Raw genomic sequence first — 20009 nt, 5'->3', positions numbered from 1 at the left:
CATTACTGTTTTCTGTCCAGCTGCTACAGGAGAACACAGATGAGTTGCATAAATAAAGGCTGCTCAGGCTAATCAGATGCTTAATTGGTTTTTAAGCTTGTTTTCCATTATGAAAGACCCTCTTACTTGCTCTCTCACTGATGCACACACACACACACACGCACGTGCAGGCACACACACACACACGTGCGCGCAGGCACACACACACACACACACACACACATATGCGCACACACACACACGTGCAGGCACACACACACACACACATGCAGGCACACACACACACACACACATATGCACACACACACACACACGTGCAGGCACACACACACACACATATGCGCACACAAACACACATGCGCGTGCACACACACACACACACACGCACGCACACGCACACACACGTGCGTGCAGGCACACACACACACACACACACGTGCGCGCAGGCACACACACACACACACACACATATGCGCACACACACACGTGCGCGCACACACAAACGCACACTCACACACATGCACAGGAACTCTTTCCTGCAGGTCTTCAGAACTAATACCGCCTCGCCGCTCCCACTGCGAATCTATGAGATCATCACCTCCAGGGTCACCACCTCCAGGGTCAAAACACCTCCCAAAGACTGCTGCCATATATACACAGCAGTTGCTCAAATCTCACTTATTTACTGATATTGTTTACCTCCAAACATCAAGAAAACCATCCCAACCCCTGACCTGTTTATACTCCCACTATAACGCCTAGATGTTTACCGAAGCAGCCACTCCTGCTGACAACTCACAACCATATTTTGTGTGTTTGTTTGTTTGATTGTCCCTTCCGCTGGCCAGGTGTGGGTGGACGCCGCCGCTCAGATCTTCTTCTCGCTGGGGCCGGGCTTTGGCGTCCTGCTCGCCCTGTCCAGCTACAACCCCTTCACCAACAACTGCTACAGGTATGCGCGGAGAGCTCCGCTCGCCAACGCTTACGTTCGGCGCATTTCCAGGCTTTGCCACCAGGGGGAGGTAGAGTGCTCGCCCTTTACGTGTTTCGCGTTTGATCGGATCAGGAGCAACGTTCAAAAATACCTAAGGTTTCTTCCTCTTGCTCATGGGGAGTCGACACCCCGGCCTGAACCTGGAATTTCTGCATATATTATTTCTGTAAAGATGCTTTATGCCAACATGTGTTGTCAAAAACAAAACAAAACAAAAAAAACATTACTCAAATAAATTTAAATTGAAAATCGTTGGCTGGGCAATGACATAAGCAATAGATGTGTCTGTTTTCTGCCCTTTCGTAACTGTGGAACTGAATGAAAGAGGAGGATGTTAGGAGGCCTGTAAGAGGGGGCTATTGAACCGTGGCCCTATCAGGATTGGCTGGTGATGTGAGGGGAGGAGCAGAGGTTGGCACAGGAGTCGGCACAGGAGTCACTGTCTGGAATGAATGCAGTAGATGCTCCCGTGGGCGGGTCTCCTTCGTCTAAGGAGGTGTGCACACAGTCGCACACAGCTGGCGAAGAGGCGGAGTTACACACAGGCGAAGAAGAGGCGGAGTTACACAGAACGTCGTGGCCATTCATTGCGACACCGTGCCGATCGGCCTCGGGACATGTTGAGGCTTTGCTGGACTTCTGCTTGTGTCCATCCATCCCTTTTCCCATTGGCCGATATACCTCGACGTCAGAATCTGCCGCGGCAGAAGCTGACACTTTTTTTGCAGCGTGCACTGCAGCTTGTTTTGCCTACACGTTTCTAATCCAGCAGAGTCAACAGTGTTCTAACTGAAATATGCTGTGCTCTCCAGTTCCAAGGTAATGTTAAGATGAGTCAAACCCTTCTCTCTCTCTCTCTCTCTCTCTCTCTCTCTCTCTCTCTCTCTCTCTCTCTCCCATGTCTTCCTCTTTGCACTGCAGAGATGCCATTGTGACCAGCCTGGTGAACTGCCTGACCAGCTTCATGTCAGGGTTCGTAATCTTCACTGTGCTGGGCTACATGGCTGAACAGAGACACGTCAGTGTGGAGGATGTGGCCAAAAACAAAGGCAAGCACACCCATATTAGAAGTACTGCCATGGGCCCTAAAGGTGGCACTGCCTGGCAGGCCAGAGGCTAGAAGAACTGCCATGGGCCCTAAAGGGGCTACTGCTTTTACTTTACCTTTTCTGGCAACAAGTCTCCCATGGCAAAAAGCCTGGCTCTGCTCAAACATTTTGCAGCATAAGTAACAAAACAAGCCATACGATACTTACCGTTAACATTGGACATTTGTACCGATCGCAGGGCCGAGCCTTCTCTTCATCACCTACCCAGAAGCCATTGCAAACATGATGGGCTCCACATTCTTTGCTATTATCTTCTTTGTAATGATGATTACATTGGGATTGGACAGCACGGTATGCACGCACAAACCTGCACACACACACACACACACACACACTGTGTTTGACTTAAGTGTGAAAATGGCGGTAATAGCTGGCAACCCCATTCATTCAGCATGTGTAATGAAAATCTCTGGTGCCACTCTGTGTCGTGTCTACGGTGCCAGTTTGGCGGCCTGGAGGCCATAATCACCGCAGTAATGGACGAGTACCCAGATTTCCTGTCTCACAGACGAGAGATGTTTGTGTTGGGACTGGTGGTCGTGTGCTTTTTGGGATCTCTCAGCACCCTTACTAAAGTGAGTTGCTCCCTCGCCCAGCGCCTGGTATTTGCTGCTCTGTAATGCTTTTTAACCTTGTGAAGGAGCATGCAAGATCGTCAGCTCCGCGACTAAACCCTCCAGCGTTTCCGGTTACAGGGAGGGGCGTATGTGGTAAAGCTGCTGGAGGAATTCGGAGTTGGCTCCTCCATAATCGCTGTGGTCTTTCTGGAGGCCACCGCCGTCTCCTGGTTCTACGGTAAGGCCGGAGCACCTGTACTGCGCAGGGTAAAGTGAAGTACTCTACCACTAACTACGATTACTTCCCACTCTGGGCAAAAGTCATCGTGACTTCACTGGTCATCGTGAGTTCATTTCACTGTTTGATATTTGTTGAATCTGGCATAGCATATTCATTTTAAAATTCCTTTTACAAATGCAAAAGCCATTCAACACCTCGCATACCAAGAGACTGAGGGAACTTTATGGCTTTTGTATTGTCAAGCATATGATTACAGTGAGACAGTGAGAAACCCAGAAGTGACCGGCGCAATTCAAGCGCTGAGGTGTCAGTTCTTGCATGTCAGCTCTAATGACACTGGTCCTCTCACAGGCATCAACAGATTCAGCAGTGACATCAAAGCCATGCTGGGCTACACCCCTGGAATCTTCTGGAAGGTGTGCTGGGTGGCTATTAGCCCAGCCTTCCTAGCTGTGAGTGAAACCGCAGACAACTGCCGCTCTCTGGACGCGAGTCGTGTCATCGCGAGCGCACTTGGGTTTTTTTTTTAATGCCTTGCTACTACAGTGCCATCAAAAGTTTTCCGTCAGTGGGAAAAGTAATTTCTAAAACAATCGTATTCCATTGACATTTAGGTGTCAGAGTAAACGGAGGTATCCGAGCAGCAAGACGTTTCAAGGCGCGGAAGTCTTGTGGCTAAAGAAAAGATGAATAAACCCATGAAACTCATTTCTCATTCAGAAATGCAGGCGTCCACAATTTCCTCTCCACTCCCACCCGCCCACCACAGTTTAATCACATTCTTTACCCCGGCCTGCCTTTGAAAATACTGCGCCACAAATGTCAATTCCATTCACCTCGCTAACTTAATATTCTGCTCCCCTCCTGGCGCGCTTGCACGGCTAATCCCAGAAGCCCTGCCCCTGAACGAGCCAGAGCTGACATTTCCCCCCATCATCTCTCCATCCTCTTCCTCCCCTGTGCTCTTCTTGACAAACAGCCGAGTCTCCCGTCGGCTCTGGGCAGAGCTAAATGCATCTCTCACTGTTCTGCCACTTTGGTCATTTAGAGGAAACAGGGGCAACACAACCATTTCCTTAGAAATATGAACATTTTATAGTACTGAATAGTCAATATCTACAGATTCTATAGTACTAAATAGTCCATATCTGTAGATTCTATAGTACTGAATAGTCCATATGTGTAGTCCCTGTTTTTTTTTTATTGTACACAAAATCCACTTGAAAACCTATTTGAATAACTGAAGCAACTAACCTCTGAATAAATTAATCACACGACCGCGTAAAACCTACAGTGCAGCTAAATCCATCTTTTGACAAGTTCAAACTCAAACGTTTATTCTAGCTTTTGCTGACAACATTTAGACAATGTTTCCCAACATCAGAGTCAAACTTTCAACCTTGTTTGTGCTTAAGAGCTCGCTTTAAATGAGCTGTAAATCACTCCTGTCTCACTTCTGTCTCACTTCTGTCTCGTTTCTGTCCCCCCTGGTGTTGGTGTGTGCAGTACATCATCATCAGTTCCCTGCTGAATCCCACCCCACTGACGCTCTTCGACTACGAGTTTCCCCACTGGAGCATCACGGTGGGCTACATCGTCGGTGCCTCCTCCTTCATGTGGATCCCTGTGTACATGGTGTACAAGCTGGTATGGACCCCCGGCACTCTGAAGCAGGTGAGTGTGAAAGTACACAGCTTACAGCAGCACAGGGATCAGCGGCGTAGAGCTAAAGAATGCATCACACTGCAGGACAGGGGGTAGGTGTGTAGGACTAAAGAGTACATCACAAGCCATTTAACTTATTTCATGAAAATATGAAGTGAATGATTAGTTTACTTTGATTGGCTATTTGCAGTAATCAACCTGAACTGATAGAACTGAGCTTAGCCCTGATTGTCAGCTTTTTTGTGAAAATCACTTTTGGTCCTGAAAACTGAACTTACTGACTATATTACATATGTTTATCAATCTAGATCAATGTGAATTTGAAAGACATATAAGAACAATAATTAGGTGTATTAATCAAACACCACGTTATTGCGTTGTGCCGTTTCCGATTTCAGCGTCTGGCTGTTTGCCTGCGGCCCGAGAGAACCCTACCAGACAGTCACACAGACTCGCTGGGTTTGACTCCCATACCTTAGGCCGGCCCGAAATCACAGCGGAACCAACCGGAATCGACGCATGATAGGGGATACACAGCCTCCTTGGATAAAAGAAACAATAAGTAGCATCTTTTCTGTTACCTAGCAGTTGCAGTACTTGTCATGCTACTGGCTCAGTGAGTGGACAGGTCTAGGTGGTACCAAACAATGACATAAAGTCTTTCTGAACTACTTTACATTACACCATCGGTAAGCATTTGCGCTCGTGCCAAGCAATTTACAAGTGCACTGAAGAAGATACAATAATCCAAATAGAGGAATTATAGAAGAGCAGATTATTTATGTTCCAAAACACACACTGAGATTCACACTGAAAGAGTTCAGAACTTGTATGAACTTAATATTAGTTAAATTGTATTAATTTTTCATTGTGTGATGGCAAATGCTACTTATTGCTCTTTTGACTTGAGTCTCGCTTGATTTGGAAAGAGAAATCAGTTCTCTGGCAACCATTGTAACTAAATCAATGCTAAGAGTCATATTTTTGCTCTTATGCAATACGTGGAATAGTAAACTAGTGAGGTAGTTAAATCTTATCATGTAAAATATAATCCATAAAATTGGGCCATCAGTCTGTGCAACTGATAAGTGATTTGTTTCATATTTTTTGTTTAATATTAAGAGTTTAACCGTTGTTTTCCCAAGCAAGATATACAAGCATTCAAAGTGACACCAAGAATGCAAAGTCAGTGAGAATCATACAAATGAGAATGCCTCCTAGTGAGAAACTCAGCTAACATTGACCATACACTGTCTCCGTCACAGTTTGAAAAAGTCTGTTGTTGAGAATTTCTGGTGTGTTCTGCCTTATCTCTGTCTGTGTACCATAGCCATTCTATGTCAAAACTTGGATAGCTGTATTAGTACTGTGTCTGTTGAAGAACCCACATTTCACGAAGACTTTTTCAGTTCTTGATTCCCTGACCAAACTTGACCCTGAATCCTATAGTGTCACGACGTTAGGTTTTCAGACAAAAAAAGGGGGGTGTGGATGTTAGTAAATATGAATTCTGATGGCTATGAATGTTATATTCTGATGAAATACGGTCTGTGTAAAATGGTACAGTCTTGTATTTGTGAGAGTCTTGCTTGTATCCTAAATATCTTATGTAACAATAAAGACGAATAATTGATATGTATACATCGCATATACATATATATGCCATTAAATGTTTTTAGACAACGTCGAAATAAGCACACAGACTTTTAGTCCGTAGTGCGCGCTGCTCCGCGTCTATGTTCGCCATTTCAGCGCCGTCCTTTAATTAGTATGTTGATTTGCAACGGGCCGCTGCAGAACGCACGCGGATCAGAGGACGGCATTGTGTCACGCGACTAAATGAGATGTTTTATTAAAGGCTACGACCGGCGAGTCGGTGCGCCGGGAAAGGCCGCTTGCACGAGCCTCAGGTATGGGGGTCAGAGAATATGAAAGGGACGGTGCTGTTCCCCACCGGGCCACTCGTGCGCGAGCACAACAGAATGGATCAAAGGCTTTCTGTGGGAGGGGCCTGGCGCCGCTGGTGTGTCTCAGATTCAGAGACTGAGGGGACACACAAAAGGGATGCAACCTCAATGTCTGCTAATTAGCACAGCGGAGGACTGGGTTCCACGCAAGGTGAAGAACAAACGAGATTTGTTCAGATACTGAAACTCTGTGAAACTCACTTGGGTCTGTTAACATCAGACGTAAGAAAATCATCTATCAAAGAAAGAAGGGAACTGCACCCTGGTACCCTCCGCATCTAAAGACTGTTCTCACCCCTATGAATATGCGGACTGTGTGGACAACGATAAGTGCAGGAACGTCAGAATATCATATCAGTACCACACTTTAAAACAGTAAAACATCAGGCATCTTGTCCTCTACAGACTAGACCTTAAAGAAATACGGCGGCGCTAGGACCGGGGACAGTCCCCAACTCGGTAGGTCGCCGTTCTCCGTCCGACGCAGGTTCACGACCACCGCGCAGACCGGACCGGCTCCGTAGCCATGTATGCGCGCACGGTTTGCTCTGTATCCTGCTTCGTAGCACTTTGGGCTATGTTTGGTCACGGCGAAGCCAATGCAAACCAAAGGCCGTATGCGGTGCTCCAAACCCAAAATTTAGGTAAGACGCCACGCAACGTTTTGAATGACCGCAGGCCTGCCGAGGCATCGCAGCAATAGCTGTGCCTGCAACGAGAAATGATAACAAAGACCGATGAACGATTCTCGTTGTGTTTCCTCCCCCGACAGCGCTGTTCGTTGGCGTGCTATCTGTTCTCCTGTTGGCGATACTAACCGGAGCAGTGTGCGTCTACAAACCCGTGCGGCGACGGTGACGGGGATCGGTAAACCGAGGAGACGGCGCGGTGGGCACAGAGATGCGCACGGACACAGCGCCGCTTGGAGCCCTTCACGGAGTAGTTACTGGGTCGCCTACCGTATAATCTGTACGATCAGACATTAGAATGAACTTTTCTTTTCCTTCAAGTCAGTTTAATACGTCGCCAACATACTGTATCGATTAATCGAATATTTCGTGACATTGTATACTTTCCTAGTTTTACGCTAGTTTACACGTCTGCACAAATATCAGGGAAAATCAACATAGATCATGTACCACTGAATGCGTTTAACCTGTTTTAAATAATTTGCTGCTAAATTATTACATTATGCATTACCTGCACTTTGATTTTACGTGAATATATTTTCATGAATGTCTTTCTTTTGCCAGTAGGCCTATTTATTGCCAGATTTTGTACCCCTTTTATTTTATGAATTTTGATATATGAAATAAATTATTTCAGCCTGACATTTGCAAATAAATTTGGTCTAGTTTTACCCCCGTTACTGACTATGTAAGGAAGACACACATGCGTCTTATCTGCTGGGCGTTGGTAGCTCAGTGGTTAAGGTACTTGACTAGTAATCAGAAGGTTGCCAGGTCAAGCCCGAAATCTTCCAGTCTGCCACTGCTGAGCCCCTGAGCAAAGCCCTTAACTCTCAAACGCTCGTGTTCAGTCATAATGTCGTCGCTTGCTTCCCTTTGTTCTCTGGAGCCAGTTTCTCCACGCGCTACTTGCCATCGCACGGCATTAACACAGTCTGGAGAGCCCTCTTTCCAATCCAACACCCATCCCCAGCCAGTGGGTGAGATGATCTTCTCATTAAAACGGAAAGAACGTCAATCTAGAGGGGCGGGCTCATCACCTTAACCCACAGCCATGACAGCAGAGTGTACGGATGGAGCCATCCCCGCAATCTTCTCTAAGGAAAAGTTCAGAACGTCAGAGGCGCAGCTGCTGAAGATCGTGGACCGAAAGATGCTCTTTGGCGTGGAGAGGTGCAAATTCGTGATTCGAGTAGGTGAGCATAGTAGCTTTATGCGCAGAAAATAGAAAAGAAAGACTTTTAATCCTTGCATCTCCTCAAATAAACACACAACGTTCAGGGTTCTTAAAAACAGATGGCCAGATGCTTCTGTTGCATTTGTAAATTATTCACAGTATGATTGGATGGCCTCCAGGACCAGACTTTCCAACTTTGATTTATTTGATGTTACTATTTTTGTTCCCAAGTTGTATTTCATTGTGTGTGTGTGTGTGTGTGTGTGTGTGTGTGTGTGTGTGTGTGTGTATATATATATATATATATATATATATATATATATATATATATATATATATATATATATATATATATATACACACATACATGGAGACACCTATCTGTTGGACCTCCTTTGGCCTTCCAAACCACAGCAATTCATCGTGGCATGATTCTGCAGGAATCTTGGCCCATGCAGACAGGATCATTTTTGACAGTTGCTGCAAATTAGATGGAGATACTGACATGCTATGAGCAGCCTGTTCTACCTCGTCCCAGAGATGCTCTGTAGGATTAAGATCTGGGGACTGTGAAGGCCAAGGAATCAAGAAGATCTCACTGTTATGTTCATGGAAGCCATCTAGGACTATGAGCATTATGGCAATGCGCATTGTCCTGCTGAAAGTGTCCTTCTGCTAAAGGACATCGTGCGTCCAGATGTTTTTGGAGAGTCAGCTTTGGAGTCGGCTGCGATTTGCTTGACTGTGCACCTCCTGTTTGTCAGAATGATTCTTGACATCCTTCTCCGACCCCTTGACCACCTGATTATATGGACACTGCGGTGCCACATGTTTAATTTACATAGAAGAAGCTCCAATCATGAAAGGGCAAGTGTCTCTGAAAAAAGTTGGCATTATATGTATGTACACAAACACAGAATCAAAATTGTAGTGTAGTACACGTCCTTCAGCCCAACACATTGCAAATTACACACCAGTAATCATTCATATATATATATATATATATATATATATATACACACACACACACACAACAAAATTCTTAGTTTCTTAGTATGTGTTTGACCAGGTTGAGCAGTTTTGTTTTATTCTATAAACTACTGGCAACATTTCTTCCAAATTCCACATAAAAAGATTTTATTTTGGAGCATTTTTTAAATGAAAATGACTAATGGTCAAAATAAAACAGTTACAGAAACTTCAGACCACAAATAATGCAAAGAAAACAAGCTCATATTAACTTATAAACAACACAGTACTAATATTTCAATTTAGGATGAGTCAAGAAATCAATATTTGTTGGAATAACCCTGATTTTTAATCACAGCTTTCATGCATCTTGGCATGCTTTCCACCAGTTTTTCACATTGCTGTTGGGTAACTTTACACCACTCCTGGCACAGAAATTCCAGGAGCTCGGCTTTGTTTGATGGCTTGTGACCGTCCGTCTTTCTCTTGATCACATTCCAGAGGTTTTCAATGGAATTCAGGTCTGGAGATTGGGCTGGTCATGATAGGCTCTTAATCTGGTGGTCCCACATCCACACTTTGATTGACTTGGCTATGTGACATGGAGCATTGTATTGTTGAAAAAAAAAACAGAGTTGGGGAATAGTGTCAGAGCAGAATGAAGCAAGTTTTCTTCCAGCACAGTTTTGTACGTGGCTTGATTCATGTGTCCTTCACAAAGACAAATCTGCCCGATTCCAACCTTGCTGAAACACCTCCAAATCACCGATCGTGCACCAAATTTCACAGTGTGTGCGAGACACTTTGGCTTGTAGGCCTCTTCAGGTCTCCCTCCACCCATTACACAACCAGGTGTTGGACAAAGCTGAAAATTGCACTCATTAGAGAAAAGATGATCTTACTCCAGTCTTCTACAGTCCAATACTTAAAAATGGTCTTTTGCAAACTTCAGTCTGGCTCTTTGTTTCGCACTGATGAAGGGCCTTTTTCTAGCTTTGCACGACTTCAGCCCTGCCTCCAGAAGCTGTTTCGAACTGTCCTTGCTGTGCAATTCACCCCAGCTCCTGCATGCCATTCTTTTTGTAGGTCACTTGATAACAACTATTAGAGGACAAGTGAATGAGGTGCCAATCATCACAGGCAGTAGAGTCGTTTTCTACCTCTGCCAGTCTGTAGCTGTTGTTATCCAATGTTTGCTGCTTGACCTTGTTCTTATGAACCTCAGATTTTTAAATTTACAAGATGCAAGCAAGTTGACACTCATTGTATCCCTCTGCCAGTAAAGCTGCAATTGAACCTTTCTTTTCAACTCTTTTGGCATGGTCTGTAGCTCTGTTTTGACTACACTTACTTTTTGGGTAGTTCTAGCACTACTTTTCCCATCCAGCTGGTTCTATAACAAGAGAACAGTGATGAGAGAAGCAGTGGTTTTTAATACTGTTGCTTGTTAGAACAGGATTTTGTTCAGGTGATCACATTCAGCATCTCATTAAGTAGAATGGAATGGCTGCTGTACATGGGGAGATGCTGATTTAAGAAAAAAAAAAAAGGAGTGGTCTCATTTTCTTCCGGCACTAATATATATAAACATTCCAGGTGAGTAACTGATCTGAACTGTAGTACGATATGTAGATAATCTAAATTGTTGTAAAGTACACAAAGTTTTCAGAGAAATAACCTTTTGGTGTCCTTCATCAGCTGTGCAAGCAAAGTGAAGAACAAAAAGAAAAAAATATTAAATTAGAGTATACGGCACGTGTTCTTTATATACTGTCATTATACTGTCGGCCGGTCAGCAGTCAAGCTCATAGGAACAACCCCACTCTAGATCAGACACTGGGGAAAATACATGAGACAAAGTATCTGCTTATTTAGCCCAACTTTGTAAAACTTGCCAAGAAATCATCACCCCCCCCCCCCCGCATTTGATTCTTCGGAGGCACATCTTGTGAAAGAAGAAATGAAGAAATATCTTTAAGCCTGCACCTACGAGGAACACAGCTGGCGAGCTGCGCTTGCGTAAATACTGCCACCTGTTGGTCCACATAAGAACAGCAAACGCGGACACAAAAAAAGGAATCTTGATTCCTGTCAGGAAGCTCAAGCAGAGCTGATGAGCACGACTGCAGGGTTCGTGCAGATCTCTGGGAGGGATTACTCAGAAAACTCTGCCGGTACGAGTAAAGTCATATAAAGTGCTTTTATTGAAGTGAAAACAATTTTGTCATCCCCTTGGAAACAGACATCACAGTTTGCAAAAGCCTTCTGATTTCGTCAACACACACTTTCACCATTTACGCAGTTTAAATAAGACAGTTATCTGAAATCAGCCATTACTAACCCCAATGTGGTAAAGCTCATTATGTAGTTTGGCAATTAGTTCTTTCAAAAAAAACAAACAAAAAAACAGAAAACACCAGAAACCAAGACAAACGGTCTCCTGCAGAAAGAACTGCCCTGCCACTTTTAAATCACAGGCGTTATAATTGTATAGTATTGTAGTTTTAGACAAAATTAAAAAGTTATGTTCTGTTATAAAATGAGCGTGGTGCAGCGTGCCCGGCCGGCTCGGGGATTTGGGATATACTTCACACACTCGCTCAAACTCAGAGTGCACAACAGCTCGTCAAGCACTCGCTCACACACAGTGCATGAGGGCTCTTCACATTTGGTCACACTCACAGTGCACGAGAGCTCCTCACGTTCACTCACACACAAACAGTGCAGTGAAGCTAGTGGGGCTCCTACATCAGCAAGAGTGGGAACTGAGAGGGTCCTTGTGCAATCCTCTTCCTCAGAGGCAGAGGAAATCTTACCACTACAAGCAAACTGCCATCTTCAAAACCCCAAATAAACAAGCAAAAAAAACAAACCACCCAGTAGTGGCATATAATGGAAGATCTATGACTACTTCCTAAAACACCTTCAGACTCACATTAACCATTAAAAAAAAGGAAGAGATATTGTGTTGGCATTTATCATGAAAGAAGCTGAAGCACCTCTAGAGCAATGAAGCACAATTTTATGTAGCCCTGTTTCTCACAGATCGCATGGAAGACTCTCCCATTTCTCACAGAAACCATGGAAGATGTACTCCCACGTCAACCACGCAACACGGGGCGAAAGCGCCCACAGACATGGCCTTACGAGGTTCCGCGGTTAAACCAGTAGGCACCGGTTACCACAGCAACGGGGCAGGGGGGCCGTGGGGGAAGGGAGGCAGGGCCCGAATGCCCTAAGCTTGCGGCCGGAGTGTGCAGAGCTGCAGTAACGCCCCACCTTATCTGTGGCCAGGAGGCACGGAGGTTTCAGTATTGCTCGTGGAGACGGGAGGAGCTCTCACCCGAGGCTGTCCGCCGGTAGGAGAGAGAGAAGGTGCCAGAGCTCGATGGAACCGCCTGTTTGTCCTTCAATCGCGAGGCCTCTAGGATTCTACATTCTGTGCTGTCCCTGTGTCTGCATGCATTCATGAGGAAGTCAGGGAATGATCCCTGCTCTGCCTTCTCATCCCGAGATATTTTCCAACCCTTGTGTTTGTACGTTAGACTTAGGACAATTCGGCAACGTGGTACGTCACCATGTACATCTTAGCACTGCTGTTCTCTCTAGTCGCATGCTTTGTGTCTTTGTCTACAGTTGGGAGTTCAGCTCCATAACCCTGACGACTTCACTAGTTCTAACATCTATGTGCTCCTCAAATGTTGGGCTAGCTGCAGGAGGTGTGCAGGATTAGGGCTGGAACTGACAGATACTGGTGCATCTCCAAGAGCAGGGCTATGGAGCTGAACTCTGGAGGCTGGTGGATGTCCAAGATCAAGGTTTTGTTTCCGGCCGTTTCAATACGTGGTGGCTGAAGGCCGTATGTGATGGCCGCGTCACTCCATCACTTAGCCGAACATCCCACTGTAACTAAGCCTCATTTAGAACACTTCAGAAGGAACCCTGAGATACTGCAACAACAGGAATTGAAGCCCATACAAAACACACACACAAAGTCCCTCAAAAAAAAACAAAAAAAAACCCCACCCCAGACACAGAAAAAAAAAAAAAAAAAGACGACCAAGTTCTGCAATTTATACCACAAATACATACACACTTGCACGCATGCGCGCACACACACATACAAACACACACACTCTTTCCAAAGTATGGCCTTTCGGGAACGTTACAAACACGCGCTCAGTTATCAAAGCAATCTCAGTGAAGCAGCTCAGAGCTCCTCTCTCGACACACGAAGAGCAGCGGTCTGCTTCGTTGTCTCAGAGAGGGGCGAAGAGAGGATGAGCAAAATGCTGTGCTGTACATTCGAAAACGATCTCGTGGTCGTCACACACGAGCACACTCTTAAACGTTGGGACGAGGAAGGAGGGGTTTCTTTAGGAAACAGATCCGATTCTTAACGCGAGTAATTTAGCCCATTGGAGAGCAGAACAGGCGCGCGGGAGAAGGGCTTGGAGGTTATGGCGGCGAGGGGAAACCATCTCTGCCTTTGTGTCCCTCACTGCGCACTGTTGACCTCTCCTTTGTCACTTCTCCGTGAGCGAGAGCTGCAGGATCCGCTCCAGCTCCTCTTCCTCCTCCCGCCGCCTCCTCTCCTCTTCCTCCTGCGCGCGGTTGGACAGCTCGATGGCCAGCCGGAGGTCCGAATCCGGGCTGGAGGCGGAGCCGGAGCTGGTGGGCGTGGCGTCGCTCAGGTCCACCAGGACACCTTCGGACATAGTGCTGCGGGGGGGCAGACAGAAGGTTGGGAAACCCGGATGTCTCGAAATGTGGGAATATTGGAGAGTAAGATATGTGAGAGAGTTAAAGACCATAAAGCTTCCTCACCCGTCACTGAGGCTGTCCACCATGCCTCGTCCCAGAATTCCATTGGAGTCCCCCCACGTGTCCTACAATGCAAAGGTAAAAGGAAAATACGGGATATCAAAAAGGCACTGCAGATAATGTAATGAAAACACGCACGCACGCGCACACCCCCTCCGGCCGGTACCTGTGGGTTGCAGCTGTTGGACTCCAGCAGGCTCTGGTGGATGGCATACTGTAGCAGCTCCTCCTCATGACTGGCGGCATGGTGGCGGGATGCTGGTTGCCGGCCGGCCCCGCGGAGGCGGTAGTGGGCGGGGATGGCGAATACACTGGGACAGACGTGGAATGCGGCAGGGCCTGCTAGGGGTGGAGCAGACCGCGCGCACACGCACATGCACACGCACGCACACAAATCAGACCACTACAGTGGGGCGTTCGAGGACACGCCAACCCCCAAACCACCCACGTTATCGGCACGCCCTGTATCTGGGCAGGCGGTATGGACCTGAAGCTCCGTCGCTCTCTCCTGGCTTCTCCACGGCTGGCGACGGCGTGGCACACGCGGACTCGGGGGCGGACTCGCTCGCCTCGGCAGCCTCCTCCGTGCTGCACCGGTTGACGTTTCCAAATGTGATGCGGGCGTTGAGCACATGGAAGAGTGGAATTTCTGACCAAAGGACAAACATGAGGGGAAAGGTCACCATTCTGCGCAACACAAAACGCGGAACGATCGAGAAGCGGCTGCCACATCTGTACATATCAGGACATAGAACGATACAAGTCAAGTGGTGAAGTCTAGAGTAGTGGATGACACCCGTATCCTTACGCTCCCTAGATGCCCCGGGGGCGGGGCAGGGCACCTACCTATCTTGACAGGGAAGCCCGGGGGGAAGCGTAGGGTGATGAAATCACGGAGGCGGGCGAAGTGCGAGCTGGTGCGGGCCATCAGGTCGATGATGGGGGTCACCTGCTCCACCAGAGACAGGGGGTGTTCCTCACTCATCCACAGGGTCCCCTTAAACCTGACACACACACACACACACACACACACACACACACACACACACACACACACACACACACACACACACACACACACACACACACCACACCAAGTTGATCCAAAATAATAGTATTGTTAAATACTGTCATTGTCATAACACTGTAGCTGCTCTTAAGCCTTCCTTCCTATGGACTTTGGTTCCAAGGCCAAGCTAGCTCACCTGATCTAGGGTTCAAAGTCAAAGTGCTCGCAAAACACTGATTGGTTGGCTAGTGCTGCGGTTTACTAAACAGACACCCTAGAGCTAAAGGAGCAAGCCACGTCCACTGTACGGGCAGGGGCGCGCTGGTTTAAGAGTTCATTAGCCATGAAGAGAGGGGTCACAGACACCTTGTTGTCGTCATTAATAATATGATCGTTGCTGTCTCTTCATTCACCTTTGGGTTCTGATGGTGAGCTCGATGGGCCTGCCAATGTCTCGGTCCTGAAGGTTGAAGTTGGGGTTGAAGTACTCCTCTGGGGTGATGGCGGTGGGGTTTGTAGCTGTAGCATACTCCAGGGTCAAATCCTGCCCAAGGCGTTCAATACAAATTTACTCTCTTGACACCCAATTCTGCTCGCTCAGGAGTGATACCCACCACTATTTCCCAGATTCCATCAACATGGACGGTCATACGTTTTATTGCATCAACAGATACATGCGTTTTCCATGTTTTTCTACGTTACAAGCCTACAAAGACCACGTGTGCACCTACAGAACAGCGAGTGCACCCCTTACCCCCTGAGCGCTGATCTGTTGTTCCACCGTGCCGAGAAAAGATTCCAGAATGTTCCTCTCGCCTGCAGCAGAGACGAAGACTTTAGATCGGGAAGTGACGGAACTTATAAGACGGGCGGGGTCGTCGCACCACGGTCCCCGGCCGTTCCCCGCGCCAACGCACCCAGTCCAACTCCATCAGGGAGTTGATTCCGATGTGGGAATCGGGTGTGATGGAGCAGAGTTGGCCGGAAACCAGGTGGGACGGGACGGGGAAGGGCGGAACAAGGCGTGGAGGGGCTATTCCAGGTTAGAACTGGGAACTACCAACTCAAAGTGAAAGCAGGAACCAGTACCAGGCATGAAGTTGAAAGAGAGAGAGAGAGAGAGAGAACTGAAACTCGATCAGACTTGGGTTGTTGCAGCGTAGCTGGATTTACTTTTAATTCTGGCCTTCTCTTCGTCTGTGAGGTGCTCCGTCCGCGTGCGAGTCACGACATTCACGTTGTTGACAGAGAACACCTGCCAAAAAAACACAATGCTGTCATCACCATCTTCATCCTCATGCAAGACGAGCTGTTACAACACTCTCTGCTCCCATGGAAGCCACAGAACATATTGTGACACTATCTCACGGGGGGGGGGGGGGGGGGGGGGTTAAAAAAAAACAAAACTAAACAAAACAAAAAAAAGTTAGAAAATAAGCAATACACGTTAAATACACAACTTGTAATATGTAATTACAGGGAAATTCTGGGGAAATTCTAAAGTGATGGTATCACTGCCTTCCTTCATGAGCTAAGCGATGTGCATCAGAACTGGGTAAACACTAAACCGTGTGGTGCCGTGGCCCTCCTGAAGCAGGCCCTAGCACCGCTGTGCCTGTCTCCGCGGAGACGCTCACCTTGGCCTCATACCCGTTCACCACTTCAGTTCGGTCTGACCTCCAGCCCCAGATGCCCGATTTACACCTGCACAGAAAACAAGTCGTAACCAAACCGTGGCGGTGAGGAAGGCATGCGGGATGAGGGCTCACCTTTCAAACGAGATGTCCTTGGTGTCCAGGTAGGTGTTGACAATGGGCGTGGTCAGGCGCTTGGCCACTTCCTGATCGTTGGGCTGCATGGAGTCGAGCGTGACCTCCTCCATCTCGCGGGAGATGTCCAAGCGCTCGGTGTCTACCACCTCTTCATCGTGGTTTACCTCCATCAGCTCGGCACAGCTGTCTGTCCACACGCACATGCACACACATTCAACTAAGTATGCAGACATCACTCAGTCCAAAGTCTGTTAAAACTACTATATTAACAAACCTGATTCAACTGATAGAGAGCTTGCAAATGAGCTGACGAGCTGAAGCAAGTGCATGTGTGCGGGTCTCTGGTACTGAAGTGTGTGTTGGGCTGTGTGAGTGTCCATAAATGTGTGTACCGTCTCCTTTGAAGATATAGCTCCGCCTCCCCCTGATCCAGGTCATGTTCTCAAAGCCGAGCAGGGTGGCGTCGACACGCAGGCTAGCGCCACTCTTCCAGATACGGCACACGTCGCTCGGGCACACACGGGACACCAGCGGGACTGCAGCCGGACGGGACCACACACACGCACACGCACACAGACACGCGCAACCCCATTCCACTCAGCCAAAACAACTCCAGGCCAGTGGGTTTGCTAACTAACCACATCGACACTTTTGAGTAAAGACACATTTCTGAAGAAACTTTCTCCTCCTACCACCAAAATGAGCACTGGGGCATTCACTAGAAACCATTCAAATGCCCTTCCTATCTGATGTGCATGTGATCGCTGCCTCAGAATTTACAGGCACCACCATTCGATCAAACACAGCAAAGCTTCATATTGGCCAAACATGCCAGTTGGACCAGTCCGAAGATGAGATCAGATTGCGGATAGCTGAAGCCGCATGGTGGAGTCTGCGCAGGTGCCGAGCAACACTTACTCCAGCTGGTGAACTCCCACTTCATCTCCATGTAGAAGTCCGGAGACTGCAGGAGATGAGAAGCTTAACGTTAACACAATCAGATCAGCCATTTAACGCGTTCACTCTGGCGTTAGGTAAAATGATCGTTGCGACCCGTCTGACTCGTGCTGGCGGGTCATTTAGCGCTAAATAGAGAGGCGGAGAGATAGAGTGACCGATTTAGCTCCACCCCCTCAGATTCCAGAGCCCCGGCGGGATGAACACACTCCTGGCGGGGAGAGATTGAGGGAGGAAGGGACTGAGGCAGCAAGGAAGAGTCTGAGAGGGAGAGATATAGAGAGGGGGTGTAGCCTTATTTCCAAGACAGGTTCCCCCCCCCCCCCCCGACACTCACCTCGCGGATGCGGGTGAGTAGCTCCGGCACTCCGCTCAGGGCTGTAGAGGCCTTGAGGTAATCACGACGCTGCAGTACCAGCTGAACCATCTCTGGGTCTCCGGTGCTGACTGCTTCCTGCAGCACTGCACCGCATGCACGCACACACGCGCGCACACACACACACACACACACACACACACACACACACACACATTAGCAGGGCCCAGGGAGAAAGTGGCATGACAAGAGGCTTCTCACCACAGCAAGCCGTCATGCATTTTTACTTTGAAGCCAGATAAACAAACACACACACATACCTGTGCGTGGACTAATGTCATGAAATACTTTCACTTTTACAGACATGGGATGGTCTAGAAACCCAGAGCCAGAGACTTATGCACACCAGCCTCTAACACACACAAAGTACACAGAGTATTCACACAACCAGGCGCACGTCCTTGGACGGCTGCAAGCTCCTGTCGGCGCTTTAAACGGGTCCCATAGCGCTTCAGCTTCTGCAAGCCAAAAGCCCATAACTGGAGTTCACATGTCATCAGCCACTGAGATCCAGCATTAAGGGGCACAGAGCAAAACGAGCTAGGATTTCAAACCCTTACCCGTCTGCCTGCCGCCACCACCGACCCGGACAGAGACAGAGCTGCGCGGTATGGACGGTGTATGGGGTGGGAAAATCCCAGTTACAACGGCAACAGCGATGCGCCGACATGCACAGAGAAATGCTGTGTTTGGACGACACTGGCGGCGACACTGACCCGTCCAGTTCTTGGCGTTTTCTCGAGTCACCTCGGCACCGTGTCGGAGAAGCACCCTCGCCGACTCCAGGTGGCCCAGCGACACCGCCAGGTGCAGCGGGGTGCGTCCTCTGGGGTCCACGTCCTCGATGTTATTCTGCAAGAAAACACCACCAGCCGGTTACCTTTAGCTAACCTGGGTTAGCTCCATCCCTCACTGGGCTTTCAATGTGGAGCCAGCTGATAAACTATCTTATTGTGAAGAACAAACATCAGATATGACGGACAGCCGGTCGGTAATTCCAATATTTGGCGACCTTGCTAACGTTATTTTCCCTCATTAAGCTGCGGGTAGGCCAGCGAGGGTTAGCCCAGCGAGGGTTAGCCCGGGTCGAGCTAAGACGGGTGGGGCGAGGAGCTCAGGGATTTCACCCACCACACCGACGTGTAAAACGGCACATATGCCGAGCAAACGTGTAAAAACGTGGCTCCATACCGTGTGCAGCTCGGTCTCCAGCTCTCTGTGGGCATTCTCCCACACCAGGCAGTGCAATGGAAACTTCACCCCGGAGTCCCCGGCGGCGGCGGCCGGTAACATCGCGCCTCCTCCACGTTAACCGGAGCTAGCTGGAGAGGCGACCGCGAGTGTCAATGTGTCGATACATTTATCGAAATGGAAAGTAAAACTTCGATTCGGGTTAATTTTTTGGGCACAGGGATTGGAATGGCCAGGGCGACGACGCATTTGACTTTTCAAAATAAAAGAAAACTTTTAAACGAGGAAGTGGCAGGTTGAGACTACTCTATAGGGGTGTAAACATTAACGACAATATCCGCCAGGAAGCGAAATAGCGTTTAGAACATGTATGTTTGAAAACAAACGAAACGGTCATTTCAAAATAAAAGTACTCTACTTAATTAATGTATTAGATTAAGCAACATTATTAAAAAAACTAAAGTATCAGCAGAAGTATGTATAATGGGCAGTCACAATGAGGGCAGGCCCAT

The 20009-nt window shown here is 47.8% G+C and overlaps 2 protein-coding genes and 1 long non-coding RNA gene across 4 annotated transcripts in view; 2 read left to right on the top strand and 1 right to left on the bottom strand.

Moving 5' to 3' along the window:
* slc6a4b (solute carrier family 6 member 4b) overlaps positions 1-5045 on the top strand; it is a 9436-nt gene extending 4391 nt beyond the window's left edge. The window contains exons 6-13 of the mRNA XM_027027179.2: positions 849-952; positions 1916-2043; positions 2282-2394; positions 2547-2678; positions 2799-2898; positions 3253-3353; positions 4408-4575; positions 4965-5045. Coding sequence (XP_026882980.2) covers positions 849-952; positions 1916-2043; positions 2282-2394; positions 2547-2678; positions 2799-2898; positions 3253-3353; positions 4408-4575; positions 4965-5045 — 927 coding nt within the window. The remainder of the gene's footprint in view (positions 1-848; positions 953-1915; positions 2044-2281; positions 2395-2546; positions 2679-2798; positions 2899-3252; positions 3354-4407; positions 4576-4964) is intronic.
* Positions 5046-7004: 1959 nt separating this feature from the next.
* Positions 7005-7893, top strand: LOC113588130. The gene is made up of 2 exons (XR_003411824.2): positions 7005-7177; positions 7306-7893. It is a non-coding gene; the product is annotated as an uncharacterized LOC113588130 (long non-coding RNA).
* Positions 7894-11553: 3660 nt separating this feature from the next.
* ankrd13a (ankyrin repeat domain 13A) lies at positions 11554-19852 on the bottom strand. 2 transcript variants are annotated; one of them, XM_027027188.2, is made up of 15 exons: positions 19498-19852; positions 19023-19158; positions 18268-18392; positions 17892-17937; positions 17366-17509; positions 16971-17160; positions 16839-16905; positions 16375-16456; positions 15956-16017; positions 15615-15745; positions 15039-15196; positions 14680-14841; positions 14359-14534; positions 14196-14257; positions 11554-14090 (listed from the first exon to the last, which is right to left on the bottom strand). In XM_027027188.2, exons 1-15 carry the CDS (start codon positions 19597-19599, stop codon positions 13895-13897), a joined length of 1839 nt encoding a protein of 612 aa, XP_026882989.1. In that variant the 5' UTR covers positions 19600-19852; the 3' UTR covers positions 11554-13894. The 2 variants fall into 2 exon arrangements, with proteins under 2 accessions (XP_026882989.1, XP_026882990.1); XM_027027189.2 differs by having other exon boundaries at positions 14359-14531.
* Positions 19853-20009: the final 157 nt, after the last annotated feature.

This window comes from Electrophorus electricus, chromosome 5 (genome assembly GCF_013358815.1).
Source record: "Electrophorus electricus isolate fEleEle1 chromosome 5, fEleEle1.pri, whole genome shotgun sequence".
NCBI classification, from domain to species: Eukaryota; Metazoa; Chordata; class Actinopteri; order Gymnotiformes; family Gymnotidae; genus Electrophorus; species Electrophorus electricus.
Note: the sequence above shows the minus strand (reverse complement) of the source record. Positions and strands in the feature narration are given on the sequence as shown.

What these genes read in the sequence shown, in the direction of transcription:
- ankrd13a (XM_027027188.2), bottom strand. Translation starts at nt 19,599, where the DNA reads ATGTTACCGGCCGCCGCCGCCGGGGACTCCGGGGTGAAGTTTCCATTG. An exon ending in GTGGGAGTTCACCAGCTGGA is followed by an intron (nt 17,510 to 17,891) that starts GTAAGTGTTGCT and finishes GTCCGGCTGCAG; the next exon opens with TCCCGCTGGTGTCCCGTGTG. An exon ending in CCAACAGCTGCAACCCACAG is followed by an intron (nt 14,258 to 14,358) that starts GTACCGGCCGGA and finishes TTTGCATTGTAG; the next exon opens with GACACGTGGGGGGACTCCAA.